The sequence below is a fragment of the Stomoxys calcitrans genome, chromosome 4, assembly GCF_963082655.1.
Source record: "Stomoxys calcitrans chromosome 4, idStoCalc2.1, whole genome shotgun sequence".
Taxonomy (NCBI): domain Eukaryota; kingdom Metazoa; phylum Arthropoda; class Insecta; order Diptera; family Muscidae; genus Stomoxys; species Stomoxys calcitrans.
This window is the reverse complement of record NC_081555.1, coordinates 7,234,439-7,252,116: the sequence shown is the minus strand read 5'-3', so window position 1 is coordinate 7,252,116 and position 17,678 is coordinate 7,234,439. Positions and strand designations below refer to the sequence as shown.

The 17,678-nt window shown below is 33.9% G+C and overlaps 1 protein-coding gene across 1 annotated transcript; it reads right to left on the bottom strand.

Moving 5' to 3' along the window:
- Positions 1–6,100: 6,100 nt before the first annotated feature.
- On the bottom strand, positions 6,101–7,028 carry LOC106090560 (uncharacterized). The gene has a single exon (XM_013256798.2). The coding sequence runs from the start codon at positions 6,942–6,944 to the stop codon at positions 6,186–6,188; it is 759 nt and encodes a 252-aa protein (XP_013112252.2). The 5' UTR covers positions 6,945–7,028; the 3' UTR covers positions 6,101–6,185.
- Positions 7,029–17,678: the final 10,650 nt, after the last annotated feature.

Here is a 17,678-nt window from a genome sequence, read left to right as displayed (position 1 = left end):
TTACGATTCCTCTTCGAATTTCGAAATTCGGAGTGCCTTAAAATTTTCTAAGTTCGAAAAAATGAAGGAGTTGCAGCGTTTTCGAACTTTAAAAGCGATTTTGAAAATTTTAGGCCCAAAATAAATCGCTTTTGACGTTTTTTTTCATAGAAAACTTGGGAGTATTGCTACAACCAGCACCACTACGGAAAGAGCTTTACTCCACGAATCCAATGGTGTTTTCAGATTTACGGAGATCAAAAATCTTAGGAAGTTACAGCAGTTTCGACCTTGCATAGATTTGTTTTTTGCATATTTTGGATATCAATTATGTGATTTTGAGCTCATTTTTTGAGTAAACAACACGGGATTTGCGCTAAACCTAGTTTTTTGCCATAAACTTCAATGCTGCATACTCAACACAAAAAATTTTTTCGCATTAAAAATTCAAAATTTTTGAAGGTTACCCCCTTTGCTAAAAAAATGCAAAAAAAATAAAATGTTAAATTTTAACGAATTTTGTTTATTTTACGATTCCTCTTCGAATTTCGAAATTCGGAGTGCCTTAAAATTTTCTAAGTTCGAAAAAATGAAGGAGTTACAGCGTTTTCGAACTTTAAAAGCGATTTTGAAAATTTTAGGCCCAAAATAAATCGATTTTGACGTTTTTTTTTCATAGAAAACTTGGGAGTATTGCTACAACCAGCACCACTACGGAAAGAGCTTTACTCCACGAATCCAATGGTGTTTTCAGAATTACGGAGATCAAAAATCTTAGGAAGTTACAGCAGTTTCGACCTTGCATAGATTTGTTTTTTGCATATTTTGGATATCAATTATGTGATTTTGAGCTCATTTTTTGAGTAAACAACACGGGATTTGCGCTAAACCTAGTTTTTTGCCATAAACTTCAATGCTGCATACTCAACACAAAAAATTTTTTCTCATTAAAAATTCAAAATTTTTGAAGGTTATCCCCTTTGCTAAAAAAATGCAAAAAAAATAAAATGTTAAATTTTAACGAAGTTTGTTTATTTTACGATTCCTCTTCGAATTTCGAAATTCGGAGTGCCTTAAAATTTTCTAAGTTCGAAAAAATGAAGGAGTTACAGCGTTTTCGAACTTTAAAAGCGATTTTGAAAATTTTAGGCCCAAAATAAATCGATTTTGACGTTTTTTTTTCATAGAAAACTTGGGAGTATTGCTACAACCAGCACCACTACGGAAAGAGCTTTACTCCACGAATCCAATGGTGTTTTCAGAATTACGGAGATCAAAAATCTTAGGAAGTTACAGCAGTTTCGACCTTGCATAGATTTGTTTTTTGCATATTTTGGATATCAATTATGTGATTTTGAGCTCATTTTTTGAGTAAACAACACGGGATTTGCGCTAAACCTAGTTTTTTGCCATAAACTTCAATGCTGCATACTCAACACAAAAAATTTTTTCGCATTAAAAATTCAAAATTTTTGAAGGTTACCCCCTTTGCTAAAAAAATGCAAAAAAAATAAAATGTTAAATTTTAACGAATTTTGTTTATTTTACGATTCCTCTTCGAATTTCGAAATTCGGAGTGCCTTAAAATTTTCTAAGTTCGAAAAAACGAAGGAGTTACAGCGTTTTCGAACTTTAAAAGCGATTTTGAAAATTTTAGGCCCAAAATAAATCGATTTTGACGTTTTTTTTCATAGAAAACTTGGGAGTATTGCTACAACCAGCACCACTACGGAAAGAGCTTTACTCCACGAATCCAATGGTGTTTTCAGAATTACGGAGATCAAAAATCTTAGGAAGTTACAGCAGTTTCGACCTTGCATAGATTTGTTTTTTGCATATTTTGGATATCAATTATGTGATTTTGAGCTCATTTTTTGAGTAAACAACACGGGATTTGCGCTAAACCTAGTTTTTTGCCATAAACTTCAATGCTGCATACTCAACACAAAAAATTTTTTCGCATTAAAAATTCAAAATTTTTGAAGGTTACCCCCTTTGCTAAAAAAATGCAAAAAAAAATAAAATGTTAAATTTTAACGAATTTTGTTTATTTTACGATTCCTCTTCGAATTTCGAAATTCGGAGTGCCTTAAAATTTTCTAAGTTCGAAAAAATGAAGGAGTTACAGCGTTTTCGAACTTTAAAAGCGATTTTGAAAATTTTAGGCCCAAAATAAATCGATTTTGACGTTTTTTTTTCATAGAAAACTTGGGAGTATTGCTACAACCAGCACCACTACGGAAAGAGCTTTACTCCACGAATACAATGGTGTTTTCAGAATTACGGAGATCAAAAATCTTAGGAAGTTACAGCAGTTTCGACCTTGCATAGATTTGTTTTTTGCATATTTTGGATATCAATTATGTGATTTTGAGCTCATTTTTTGAGTAAACAACACGGGATTTGCGCTAAACCTAGTTTTTTGCCATAAACTTCAATGCTGCATACTCAACACAAAAAATTTTTTCGCATTAAAAATCCAAAATTTTTGAAGGTTACCCCCTTTGCTAAAAAAATGCAAAAAAAATAAAATGTTAAATTTTAACGAATTTTGTTTATTTTACGATTCCTCTTCGAATTTCGAAATTCGGAGTGCCTTAAAATTTTCTAAGTTCGAAAAAATGAAGGAGTTACAGCGTTTTCGAACTTTAAAAGCGATTTTGAAAATTTTAGGCCCAAAATAAATCGATTTTGACGTTTTTTTTCATAGAAAACTTGGGAGTATTGCTACAACCAGCACCACTACGGAAAGAGCTTTACTCCACGAATCCAATGGTGTTTTCAGAATTACGGAGATCAAAAATCTTAGGAAGTTACAGCAGTTTCGACCTTGCATAGATTTGTTTTTTGCATATTTTGGATATCAATTATGTGATTTTGAGCTCATTTTTTGAGTAAACAACACGGGATTTGCGCTAAACCTAGTTTTTTGCCATAAACTTCAATGCTGCATACTCAACACAAAAAATTTTTTCGCATTAAAAATTCAAAATTTTTGAAGGTTACCCCCTTTGCTAAAAAAATGCAAAAAAAATAAAATGTTAAATTTTAACGAATTTTGTTTATTTTACGATTCCTCTTCGAATTTCGAAATTCGGAGTGCCTTAAAATTTTCTAAGTTCGAAAAAATGAAGGAGTTACAGCGTTTTCGAACTTTAAAAGCAATTTTGAAAATTTTAGGCCCAAAATAAATCGATTTTGACGTTTTTTTCATAGAAAACTTGGAAGTATTGCTACAACCAGCACCACTACGGAAAGAGCTTTACTCCACGAATCCAATGGTGTTTTCAGAATTACGGAGATCAAAAATCTTAGGAAGTTACAGCAGTTTCGACCTTGCATAGATTTGTTTTTTGCATATTTTGGATATCAATTATGTGATTTTGAGCTCATTTTTTGAGTAAACAACACGGGATTTGCGCTAAACCTAGTTTTTTGCCATAAACTTCAATGCTGCATACTCAACACAAAAAATTTTTTCGCATTAAAAATTCAAAATTTTTGAAGGTTACCCCCTTTGCTAAAAAAATGCAAAAAAAATAAAATGTTAAATTTTAACGAATTTTGTTTATTTTACGATTCCTCTTCGAATTTCGAAATTCGCAGTGCCTTAAAATTTTCTAAGTTCGAAAAAATTAAGGAGTTACAGCGTTTTCGAACTTTAAAAGCGATTTTGAAAATTTTAGGCCCAAAATAAATCGATTTTGACGTTTTTTTCATAGAAAACTTGGGAGTATTGCTACAACCAGCACCACTACGGAAAGAGCTTTACTCCACGAATCCAATGGTGCTTTCAGAATTACGGAGATCAAAAATCTTAGGAAGTTACAGCAGTTTCGACCTTGCATAGATTTGTTTTTTGCATATTTTGGATATCAATTATGTGATTTTGAGCTCATTTTTTGAGTAAACAACACGGGATTTGCGCTAAACCTAGTTTTTTGCCATAAACTTCAATGCTGCATACTCAACACAAAAAATTTTTTCGCATCAAAAATTCAAAATTTTTTAAGGTTATCCCCTTTGCTAAAAAAATGCGAAAAAAATAAAATGTTAAATTTTAACGAATTTTGTTTATTTTACGATTCCTCTTCGAATTTCGAAATTCGGAGTGCCTTAAAATTTTCTAAGTTCGAAAAAATGAAGGAGTTACAGCGTTTTCGAACTTTAAAAGCGATTTTGAAAATTTTAGGCCCAAAATAAATCGGTTTTGACGTTTTTTTTCATAGAAAACTTGGGAGTATTGCTACAACCAGCACCACTACGGAAAGAGCTTTACTCCACGAATCCAATGGTGTTTTCAGAATTACGGAGATCAAAAATCTTAGGAAGTTACAGCAGTTTCGACCTTGCATAGATTTGTTTTTTGCATATTTTGGATATCAATTATGTGATTTTGAGCTCATTTTTTGAGTAAACAACACGGGATTTGCGCTAAACCTAGTTTTTTGCCATAAACTTCAATGCTGCATACTCAACACAAAAAATTTTATCGCATCAAAAATTCAAAATTTTACGATTCGTGTTCGATATTTGTATATCTAAATTAGAACATGAGATACGGTGAATACAATTTGACATTAATTTTTGAGAAATTTAAAAATTCGGGTTTTATTGACCATGGCGAATGCGCCGTCTATTCGTATGCCGTACGCATAATGTAGTGCTGCAATAACTTATAAAGGCAATCAGGTATCGGCGTTAATGGTATGGATTTAGTTAAGCCAAAGGATTTCCTACTGACTTTTTTTTGGAAACTTTCCTTCAAATAGCTCGGTTAGTAGTGTGGTGCTGTAGGAATTTAATCAAAGAGAAAGTCAAAAATCTCAGTGAAAATGGTTGTACCACCTTAAATTCTTGTCACTTGGATACCGGATTCCTTGTTCTTGACACTGCATTTTAATTTTTTTAAAAGTTTTTACCTTTTAGAGGTTTTTACAGTTTTTCTAAAATTTTGAAATTTCTCACAAAATTGGAGGTCAACTAGGACAGCTTGAAACTCGCGTTTTAGTTGAAATATTAAACTAATTATTTATCATTCGAAAACTAAAAAGATCAAAGAATCTGGTCAATGGTCGATTTGCAGAAGAGTGAGGTTTATGTTTTATATGAGGTTTACGTTTTAGTAAGAGTTTTCTTGAAAAATCTTTCACTTCTTTGGCTTCATACTTACCTTTTTGCCTTTTGTTTGTTGCATCCTAAGTACTCGAACTATATTTTATGCAGTTTTAATTAATAAAACTGTACATACTTCTACAATCAGGCTTCAAAACGCAAACCAACAATTTTTTATTTATAATCTAAGAAGTTCTACACATGTTTTTTTTTGTAAACTACAAGATCGATGACTTGAAGGTGAAACTAGACCAAGGCATTTAATAATTAAAAGTTGTTTTTGTTTGCCCATAATAATTTTTAAATTTCATAATCAATGCTTTGGTGGTTCTAGAACTTGTTTTAGAGCCTCTTCGATTTGTTTAAAGAGTACAAAGACCAAAGAGAAACAGGTCATTCTCTTCTTTGGGGGCAAAAGCTACACAAACCCATGATCTCTTTGAGTTTTGTTTTTGGTTTGCTGGAGATCGGGTTTGTTTTTTGTAAAGTTGATTATTATTTATTTATCTTGGAGACAAGTTGTGCTTGACCTTAGACAACTTTTAAAGGTCCCCTCCTCTATAGAAATTCACAAATTTCAAACAGAAAAAAAGATATCAAGCAGCAATTATTGTGTGATGGTTGGACTTTAAGTTTTGTGAATGAAAACAACAAATAAAACATACAAAAATTAGAAAAAAGTACAATGTGCCATGCGATAGTCGTCTGATATATTGAAGTGTTGGTTTTGCGGCAAATTAACAACTTTTCGGGGGTAATTTCATTGCTGGCCAATGGGCTAATTTAAATAATTTAAATTTTAAACAGATGTTGTTTATGAATTTATTTGTACGTTAAAAGGTTAAAATTAACAAGAGGAAGTTGATTGATTATGAAGTTTGCCATGATAGAATAAAGGAGGATTTACAAACACCGCGCAGCACTTACGCGTGCTTGTCAAAAAAAAATAGTTTGGTTTGTATTGTGTGTGTTACACATCAAATGCGCGCACGCATCTAACTCCAGCTTAACTTTAAACCAAAATTTTACATAATTTTATTGTCAATTCTTTATATATGATGTATGCACTTTTTCAACAGTATTTTTAACCTTTAAGCAACTTTCTTGTCCTTCACATTTTCCCCCATCAACCCATGTTTTGGGTATAATTCTTCAAAATGTTTTAAAGGTTCCACTTTGAATTCATACAACGAGCCATGCATTTCATTTAAATCTCTTAGATGATCAAAGGGTCTTCGCCCTTTATAAACATACATGGAATATAGAATACGCTTTACTTCCTTATAGCCCATTTCCTCTAAAAGAGCTGCATCTTTTCGACTTAAGGCCATATAGGTAATTCTTGGCATATGCATGTGTTTGGCCACATTAGCAATGGCATTGAAAAATTTTGCCATAAAACATTGATTTGCTTCTAAAAATGGTTCCACATGATAGTAAAATATATGCAAGCCATCCCATTTTGTCTGTTGCTCTGCAGCATAGTCTTGCACTGAGTAACGTGGAAAATCAATAAGTTCTTTAAGGTGTTGATTATTGATAAGCACCTGTAGTGAAGTCCAAGAACGCCATTCTTCAGACATGCATTTTAAAAGAGCTATTCCATTTATGGAATCACTTTCAACATCCAAAACCATAAGACTGCTATCGTTTTCCAACAGATGTTTGATAAGGGTTTTTAAATCTTTATGGAATTCCGGATCCTCATGGTATCCCAAAGTTTGATACAGCTCATTGGAGAGATAATGTTGCATTATATAATCCTTGACTCTATCGTATTGTTTCTCATGGACATCAAGTATAAGAAGATGATGATAAACATCCCATTCAATGAAAGGGAGAGCGGCCATGAAAAAAGACGAAAAAAGTGGAAATTTTTTGAGAAGAAAATTTTATATTTGAATATAATATTGTGTATATTTTCGAGTTTTATAAACGACTAGGGCATGTCAAAATATTAACAATTTTTTTTTAAGTAATGTTGTACTTACCTTATTATGTGAAAAGTTTCAATAAGACTGTATGTGTTAAAGAAATTTAAAAAACTTTTTCCAAAATGATAAAACTACAAACATCTCATTGGGAGACAATATGTCAGTGGGTAATGTCAGACATAAAAAAATTTAAGTATTGCAAATCATTATTCAGCATCATTATGGAAAGACCTTTACTTCATGAATCCAATGGTGTTTTCAGAATTTCGCTGTTCCAAAATCTAAAGAGTTGAAGCAATTTCGAACACACATAGATTTTTTTGCAATTTTTTTTTTGAATATAAATTATGTGATTTTGAGCTTGTTTTTTGAAGAAAAAAACATAGGAGTGGTGGTGAAACTCATTTTTCGCCGTAAACATAAATGCTGCATGCTCAATACAGGAGTTGCTCTAAACCGCATTAGTAAATTGGTGGAAGCATGTAATCTTTTAGTAGCAAAACAGTCTAATGAGGCCCCTTTTCTCTTCGAAATAAAAACAAAAATCCATTGGTCTAAGCTGGACATAAATCCATTAAGTGCAAAAAACAGAATCCCATTATTATAAATAATTTTGTCAAAATTTCATTTCTACAGAAAATTTAGTCTTAATTTCATTTGTTTTTCTTTACAAATGAAATTGAGACTACATTTTCTGTCAAACCTTAATTTCATTCAAAGATGTGTTGAGAATTTTTTCTTTTAAATGTTTATTTATTTGTATAGAAAGTTTGTTCAATATTTCGTAGAATATTTTTTCAATACTTGTGTAGAAAATATTGCCAATATTCTAGAGAATACTAGCTAAACCAGGTTCCGCTGCGCCTTCTTTTACAATATATGAAAGACAATTATCCTTGAATATTTATTTTCGACAATTAAAGAGCTATTAGTGGAATACCTTGCTACAAAATTGGTATATGTACATATGTCACTTGACTAACAGTATAACAATATAAATGCCATTATTTGAATCCCTTATGATCTTTATTCATCTATGAATTCGCTCGGAGGGTTTAGGGTCATTTAAGCTTGGATGTTAGATAGTCTTCATTAAATATTGGGTTGCCCAAAAAGTAATTGCGGATTTTTTAAAAGAAAGTAAATGCATTTTTAATAAAACTTAGAATGAACTTTAATCAAATATACTTTTTTTACACATTTTTTCTAAAGCAAGCTAAAAGTAACAGCTGATAACTGACAGAAGAAAGAATGCAATTACAGAGTCACAAGCTGTGAAAAATTTTTTTAACGCCGACTATATGAAAAATCCGCAATTACTTTTTGGACAACCCAATATTTTAAAATACTTTTTGAGCCTGTATTCTCTTGGGAGTGGGAAAGCCCCTACGGTTGTGGTTGGTGTGGATCTCCAGAAACTTGATCCAGCAAAAGGGGTATCAATTTCGTGCTCTGGTGATAGTTCTTACTATTAAACTATGTAAAACTTTTGCACAAAAAAGTGTTGCCCAGCAGCACGTCGTTTGGTCTTGTCTATCGATGAGCTTAAAATGGTTGCAACCTTAACGTTAGATATAGGAGCAGAATGAAGATATCAGATTCGCAGTCCACAACCTTATACCATTAATTAAACTCCATATTGTCATTATTGGTGTATACAGCCGTTTGGTGTCTATATGAGGATTGTACGCCACACTTCATCTGCCACTTGAGCACATATTTGAATGTCGCGCTCTACTCAAAAATATCTATTATTTGATCTCCTATTGTTTTAATTGATCAAATAATCGATTGGAGGCGACATCATCATCATAGACATAATTTTTTATGTCATATTCGTAATCTTCTCCCGACTACCTTTCACTTGAGTCCCATATTGATATGTACCTCCAATATGTTTATTTGGGGAACTTTAGGAGTTGGGGTGGACCCTGGGTTTATTGAACCCAACTTTTAATACCATATTCGTATTATACTCTCCAATATCTTTCATTTGATACCCATTTTGTCCTGATCGGTCAACCGTGATTTTGGATGCTGTTTTTGGGGTAACAGGTGAGGGCCCGCCCCCTTCCAATATTAACAAATTATATATCCTATTCCGCCTTCCTATGCCTATTTGAAGGGATTTTTGGGCCGGGCAGCTCCCTATCTGTGAAAATTTGAAAGAAATCGGTTCAGCCGTTTTTGAGTCTATACGGAACAAACCCACAAACAAACACAAATTAAGTTTTATGTATAGGATTTTGTAAAAATTTTATTTCTATAAAAAGTTTGGGCAAATTATATTTCTATACTAATTTTTTTTTTTAATATTATATAAAATTTTTGCCAAACTTTTTCGCTTTGAAAATTTCGTCAAATTTTCTGCCGAAATTGTTTCTATAGACAATTTTTCCAACCTTGTATTTCTAGAGAAAATGTTGTCAACATTTTTATTTGAAAAGAAAATTTTGTCAGAATTATCTTTAATTTTTCAAGTTTTTTGCCTGTTAGGGCAAGATCATTAAATTTTACAATTCTTGTTTGTTTCTCTTTCGAGACGAGCTCAATGATCGGAGACGCAAATGGAAAAGGAAAGCCAGCCAGCCAGGGAAGAGTTATCTTTCTATAGAACATTTTATGAAACATTTTTGTAAATTTATTTTTGCAAAATTTTTTTTGTAAAAAGTTTTCTCAAAATTTTATTATTATACCCACACCAACTAAAGTCTAGCAACGCTCTAAAACAACTTTTCAAAAAGGAGGACACATTGAATTATAAGTTGTCTAGCCAACATTTAGTGAAATTTCTGCAAAACATAAGTTGTATGAAAACTTTTCATTTTCTGGTCAGTGGCTGTGTCAATCAAGCCTTCAGTCATATAGACTGACATGAATGAAAGACATTGATTAAAAAGGGGGACAATCAAAAACCGCCTTAATAAAATCATAAATTTAAAATTATAAAAAAAAAACTGTAAAAGGGGGCCAAACATTTTCAATAGAGGAAAATGAAGTTTGCCATGAAGCATAACTAAAGATGAGATATCGTTATCGTTGTTGGGACAGACCCTTCAAGTATAGCCACAAATCATAATGGGGATCTTTACAATGGAGAGCTTTCAAACAAATCATGCATGTTGCCTAAGTCTTTTGATTTGAAGACGGTAGTCCATAAAGGCAATGAAGTATAGACTGCTTGTTGACTAGTTTTTTGAAAGATAACATGGTTTTTTGGCATATTGTAGGTAAAGTTATTTACTCATAACGTTTATTGGTCTTATTTCGGGCAAAAAAAAAACAGCAAACTTTGATAAAATGTGGGGAAATACTCAAACATGTTTTTTCTTTTGTTTAGCTTCCTTACACTTGTTATTACAGACTTGTTTCATAGGAAGCATTTAACATCATCACAATTACTTAAGTTTGAATAAATCCTTTTAATTTCTGTGCTTTACAATATGTTGCTGGCAATTATGTTATTATTTTAATCAAGTTGGGAAAAAAAGTTTGAGAAAACTAATGACTCTAATATTGTTATAATTGTGCTATAATAAATGGCGCCAAGGGGGACTGTTGGGAGCACAATGGGCAAAATATTGAAACAATTTTAGTAAAAATTTCATTTAACCTAATTTGATTTGAAAAAAATTTTAATAAAACTTTTATAAATTTTCTCATGTAAGCTAACAAACTAGAAAATTTCTATTAAAATTACTTCCAAATCTTCCATGGAAAACCTCTTACTTTTTCTGCTTGGTTGTTCCCCACTATCCCATTGTGTTTCTTTTTTAATTGACAGCCTCCTAGCAGATAGACGTACATATGTATAATTTCTGGCAAATTTGCTTCGTATGTCAAATTCGGCACGAGCAGATTTACAATACAATACTCACATACAGGCATTCAAAAAACTATTTGAGTTGAATATTGGGCCGCATTGTCTTCCCTCGGGCCGCTGCCGTTGTGCATTTAGATACCAATTTTGTTTGTTCGTGTAAGCCCAAACGGCGGCTAAGTTACTCTACTAAAAAATAGCAGCATAGTAAACAAGAAGAAAACTGAAAATTACGTCAACAAACATGCTGACTTATTGCATTAAATAATTTACACGCAATATGTGTATAATACTTACTAAAATAGATGGTTGCATGAGTCTATGCGTGTGTTTGAGTGAGTGGCGTTTGCGGCTTTAGGGGGGTAATTGTATGCCAGCCATTCATAGTCGAAATTGTCGTTATTTCTTTGTTCATTATTATTTGCTCACACTTACTTATACACTTTTAAATACGTTCAAAAGCCAAACTCCAACTAAAATGAAATGAAATGCCGAAAACTGCGGCAATTTTATGCTAGAGCACGTGTTAAAATGTGTGATGAGCTCACATATACCCACGCACACAAGCAGAGATTCTCGCAACCACTGATTAACCGAAGAAATTGTTATGGATTACGGTGAAACACTTAACACAAAACCCCAGACATATTCAAAAGAGTGGAGTCAACCAAAAATAATAAAAATAATAACAACAACAAAAATAAGTTAATAATAACAAATCATTGTAACAGTGAGCACATTTTTGGGGCTCGTTAAATATGATGGCACAAAGACAAGACCAACAAAAATGGAGTAAAATGAAAATAAATTGTTGTAGTTTAGTAAAAATAAGGAAGTTTTTGTTTTTCTTGTCTGCAGAGTAAAAATTTTGTTCATGAAATATTTACAAAATAATTAAATTCATTGTCTAAATTGTGTGTTGATGATTTTAGGTTAATAATTCATTTAACAATGGAAGAACTAAGGGCACCTTTATGTCTTAAGTCTTTTGTTTTGATAATGAGATTGCCGTTAATAGTTGTTTTGACAATCGTAATCATTTGACCTTGTCGTTAAATACCAGCATTTAGAATAATGAGCAAATTAATTTAAAATTTATGGTGAAAAAATGTTCTCACCGATGTTGGAAATGATGAAATTATAATAGAAAAGAATGGTCAAGAACGTCTACCATTTTTTTAAGGTCAGACTATTTTTATGGCGAATTTAAAAATAATTAAAAACTTTAATTGATTTACAAACAAAACCGTTGCCTTTATCACCCCATTTATAGTTGAGATAAATGACCACCGGCATGTTATTAGAAGCGAGAGGTTGTTTCTATGAGTTTGAAGAGAAGACAATCAGGACCATTGTTGCAGTTTGAGGTAGGTTGGTAGACTGACCTCAAGTTTTGGTTGATAACTTAAAGTTGGATAACTCAAAATTTATTCACTTCTTGTCATTTTTGTGTATTTGTTAAGAGTGCAAAATAAAGTCATGGATGCCAAAGAGCCAAATACTGTTACAAAGGGTCTCATTGCTTCCAATTTCTGGAAAAAGGGGTAAGTTCTGATATCGACTGTTACTGGTACGAGTGTTAAGGTATCACTTCCAAATTTCTTTTGTGTGTTCAATGCCTTCAATCGGGCTATGTAGCAGATGCATACAAATATGGTCAGATATAGGCCCATACTCAGAAGTTGAGGGGTTCAAACACTTAAATCGGGATATCTCTTTATCCAAGCTCGGCACGATTCTTCATTGAAATTGGGGCACCCTACCTAAAGTTTGGATATACATTTTTTGTTTTTTTTTGATATTATAAGGTAGCAAACAAAAATTCGCTGAAAACGCCCTTCCCATCTCCGATATCCTTTTTATATAATGCCTTGTCCTATAGCAATGACAGGTCCCCTGAAACGCCTTTGCAATAAAATGTGTCATTTTAGTGTTAAAAAAATTAATTTTTTGACATAAATTGTCGGATTTTTATTTCATAATAAAGGAGAAGATATGTTGTTTATAATGAAAAATAACATCTGCCAAATAGCCACCACGACCAATTTTCCATAACAAAATTGCAATATGGCTGCACTATGTCCTCGATAGCCTCACGAATTCTATTTTTGAGGTCTTGAATCGGTGGTTTACGTACACCTTATCTAACAGGTGGCTCTTAAGGAAGAAGTCGGTGTTACATCACAAGATCTCCATGACTGATTGTGATCACCTCTTTTAGAGATAACACGGCCAGTCATTTTTTTCCCCCAGAAAAGAGTAATAGTTCCGTTGTTTTTATGGCACGTAGCGCAGTCTTATTGAAAGTAATCGCCATCCAGTAGTAATCGTAATACCATCCAACTTTGAACATTAAAAAAATTATTAATCATCTCTCCATAGTGCAATTCATTCACCGTAACTGTGGATCCAACCTCTTTTTCGAAAAAGTAAGATCCAATGTCCTTGCCGGACCATAAATCGCCCCAAACAGTCTCACGTTGAGGATGGAGAGACTTCTCAATAATAATTCTTGGTTTTTCCCGAACCCCAGATGCGACAATTTTGCTTGTTGAGGTAGCTAGCGAGATGGAAATAGGCCATATCAGTCAAGATCATTTTTCGACTGATAAGACCAAAGCTTTTCACAATTTTTGTAGTGAATTTAAAAAATTCTAATGCGTTGGAGGTAACACATCCATCATAGAAGGGGGGTAGACTAATTTCGTCATTCGAAATAATCTGACACCCAACAAAGTATATATACTCTTGATTCTCTTAACATTCTAGATCGATTTAGCCATGTCGGCCCGTCTGTTTGTCGAAGGATCAAAGCAAGGAGCTTGCAATTTTGCACAAATACTTCCTATTATAGTAGGTTGGTTGGGATTACAAATGGGCCAATATCGATCCATGTTTTGATATAGCTGCCACATAAAGCGATAATGGATGTTGACTTTTTGAGCCTTAAGATGGCGCAATGCTAATCCGATTTAGTTGAAATTTTGCACAAGGTGTTTTGTTTTGATTTCCAACAACTGCGCCAAGTATGGTTCAAACAGGCTCATAACCTGATATAGCTGCCATATCAACAAATCGCGGATATGGACTTCTTGAGGCTAGCGTATGCTGACGACGCACAGTGGTCCAAACGGAAAAATATTTGAAATAAATCTACAACTTTTTATCTTAGCGCTACAAAATGTTCTAAGCTTTTCTATATATTTTCAGGAAAATGGTTGTTGGTCTATATTTTTATTACAGGATGAGATACAGGGTATCAAAATTGACCACTTTCCATTTCTCCAACCTTCTGCGGGCTATAACTTTTGATCTACTGAATCGATTTGAATGTTTTAGGACTCTGACTCTGCCTTGGCTTTCTCCGTGTTTTTTAATAACTCTGTTCATTTTTAAAATACCATCTACTAAAAATTGTGGATCCCATGACATTAATATAAGGAAGAAAGTCGACCATGGCACGACACAGGGGGGGTATTTTATTGCCACTCCTATGGGTGACCCCCATTAATGACCTTTTACGGATGCTGACTGATCCGTCTTATACACAGACGATGTTATAATACTTCCAAGATGTAAGGGTCAGAATCAGCTAGGCAGAAGGGCCAAAAGGGTCTTGCAGATGGTATACGACTGGGCTAGACCCACGGGTCTCAATGTTAACCCAGAGAAGACTGAAATCTACCTGTTCACGGAGAAGGCGAAGGTAGGCCAATTTGACGCACCACGTTTCCTCAATAGAACGATTTCAATGTCTGACAAGGTCAAATACTTAGGAATGATCTTGGACAGGAAACTGAGAATGCTCATAGATGTTTGGCACTATGTAGACGGGTCGTAGGCTTGAAATGGGGCTTCAATCCGAGGATAGTCCATTGGCTCCACAGGAGCGCGATTAGACCAATACATACTTACGCCTCAGTAGTTTGGTGGATATCCGAGATAGCCACTGCGCTTATGAGACAGAAGGTGATGGGAAAATGGATGATAGGAGCAGGTCATACCATCGCTATATAATCGAGGCGACGATAGGAAACCCGGATAGATTAGAAAAGCTTTCCGATCGGATATCTAAGACAACACTTGAGGCCGAGTGCGAAAAATTGCTGCCAAATGCACAATCTTGGAATGAGGGAACTCTGGTATTGCCAAACTAGAAGACAGAGTGGGCCTGGGGGTTTACATTGAGAATCCAGGGACTGAGATCTTTTTCGAAGTCCTGACCATAATATGATCCTGTAGGCAGAGATTCGGGCGATCACGAAATGCATGAGGTGGTGTGGTGTTCACGTGATGACGCTGGTGTGTGAACATCTTTACGGACAGTAAACTGACCATCAGGGCAATAACAACCAGGATGGAAAGTTCAGGAGCAGTCTTGGAATGTAAGAAAGAGATTAACGCCTTCTCTGAGGATGGCACAAACCTCATCGTTTGAGTGCCGGATCATATCGGAGTAAGGAGAATGAAAGAGCAGACACTTTTTCACTGCTCTCCGAATTCACTGCTAATTCGAGAGGACTGCCGTAAATAAACTTGGATAATCCGAAGCCTTTCAGGTCGATGCAGTCCGAGTTAAGGGCGGGGTCGACGAAAACGCATGTAACAAAACGGTCGGTAGGACGGCGAAAATCCCAAGGGGAGATCCGGATCGTGAGAAGACAGGGCTATTGAAAGGAAGTAAGAAAGAGATCAGTATAGCATTCGGTACCATAACAGTACACATAGGGTTTCGACCTCACTAATCCAAAATCGGTGCGGCTTATTCCGAAATCAAAATACCCCACTATCTTGAGGCCAATATATTGGGAAGGAAGTAAGCAAGATAGCATATTTTTTTAAATTTCAAAAGATTTACACTGGCAAAAAAGTTCCAGGATGATTTTTTTTAATTTTTCTTACTGTTTAGGGATTAAACCCTTTTTTGTTTTACCTTTGTTGTTGCCTTTCAGGAAATGAGAAGAGAATATATGTATGTATGTTTGTACTTCTTTAATTTTCACTTAAATTTTTTTTATATTGTTTTCATGTGGACAATTGGAATTAGAGGGATTGGTGCAATGTAGGCTTAAGTAGTTTAATTAAAAGGTCATCTTGGAGGCCACCGTAGCGCAGTGGTTAGCATGTCTAAGTTCGAATCCCGGTGAGACCATCAGAAAAAATGTTCAGCGGTGGTTTTCCCCTCCTAATGCTGGCAACATTTGTACTATGCCATGTAAAACTTCTCTCTAAAGAGATTTCGCACTGCGGCACGCCGTTCGGACTCGGCTATAAGAAGGAGGCCCTTTATCATTGAGCTTAAACTTGAATAGGACTGCACTCATTGATATGTGAGAAGTTTGCCCCTGTTCCATAGTGGAATGTTCATGGGCAAAAATTGCAATGTAGAATTCAAAGGGGGAGTAGGCAATAATACAAGTTTAAAACACAGGGGGTTTTGCAATATTAGGAGTGAGTTAGTATAATTTCATTAGGGTAAATTTCAAAAATTTATTTCAATGTTCAACGTAGTAATGTTGTGTGTCCCGCACTCCTTGTAGCTGTTGTGGTCCTCACTTAATGTTGGTTTGTTATTTTACGGTTGGTTGATAATGTGTCTATGCTGTGGGTCGTATTTGTTTATCTAAAAAACAAATTGTTTCAATATTATTCACGTTTAGGTTAATGTTAAATGTTCTTTTTTGTACTTGACTGTAATTGATTGTTTGTATGTTTTTCACTTGTCACTTTTACTAACACTTTTCACTCGGGGGAACAAAACGAAACGGTTTAAGATATAGACGCCGCGAAACTGAATTTAAGTGTTTACCTGAAGTTGTCTTGAGCTAAAAAGTAACAGGGCATTTCCAATCTACAAGAAACAATTCCAAGTAAACAAATGACAGTGAAAAACAAATTAGAAAAAAATTGATGCATTCTTAGGACCTCTTTTTACAGTGGCATCTACACACATAGAATTGCCACAGTGGAAGATGGGTGTTTGGCTCCTCTGTTTAAAAAGGTTTGAACACTTACTTTGAATTAAAGCTTGAAATAATCCCAACAACTAAGTTATTGGGTTGCCCAAAAAGTAATTGCTGATTTTTCATATAGTCGGCGTTGACAAATTTTTTCACAGCTTGTGACTCTGTAATTGCATTCTTTCTTCTGTCAGCTGTTACTTTTAACTTGCTTTAGAAAAAAAGTGTAAAAAAAGTATATTTAATTAAAGTTCATTCAAAGTTTTGTTAAAAATGCATTTACTTTCTTTTAAAAAATCCGCAATTACTTTTTGGGCAACCCAATATATCATAGACAAAGGAAATCTATAGACTATGAAACTCAAAATGTTAATAAAGTAACTCTAAAGTTCTCCGATCCATGGCGCGCGAGTTCCTTGTGCACTCACATATAAACGACTGAGAATTTGACATTTCTGCCCTCTTTTTTGCAGCTAAAATACTAAAAAATATCAGTTTTTAAGTAGTGCAGTTTTCAGTGTCAAAAATCCAGCACTACGTCTTATTTTATTGTTTAGGTGAAAATATCTCTATTCTATCCGATTTTATGCGACCATTTTTTATAAAGTCAAATTTTTTTATTGTCCTCACCATTACACATGAAGAACTATCGCCTTATTTACGCAATAGACCTTATTTCAAAGAAAATTTCCATACTTTTCCAACGCTGTATCAAACATTCAACAACTGGGATTCAATCTACTCAAAATTTCAATTGGACTTCACTAAACTCGGAGTTTAAATCTTTATTTGTGAAACGTACTCTTATAAGGGAGCTTCATCAAAATATAGGTCGATTCGGATTGAATTGAAATATATCTTTGCCATGCC

Coding starts and splice junctions, on each gene's coding strand:
- LOC106090560 (XM_013256798.2), bottom strand. CDS start 6,944: ATGGCCGCTCTCCCTTTCATTGAATGGGATGTTTATCATCATCTTCTT.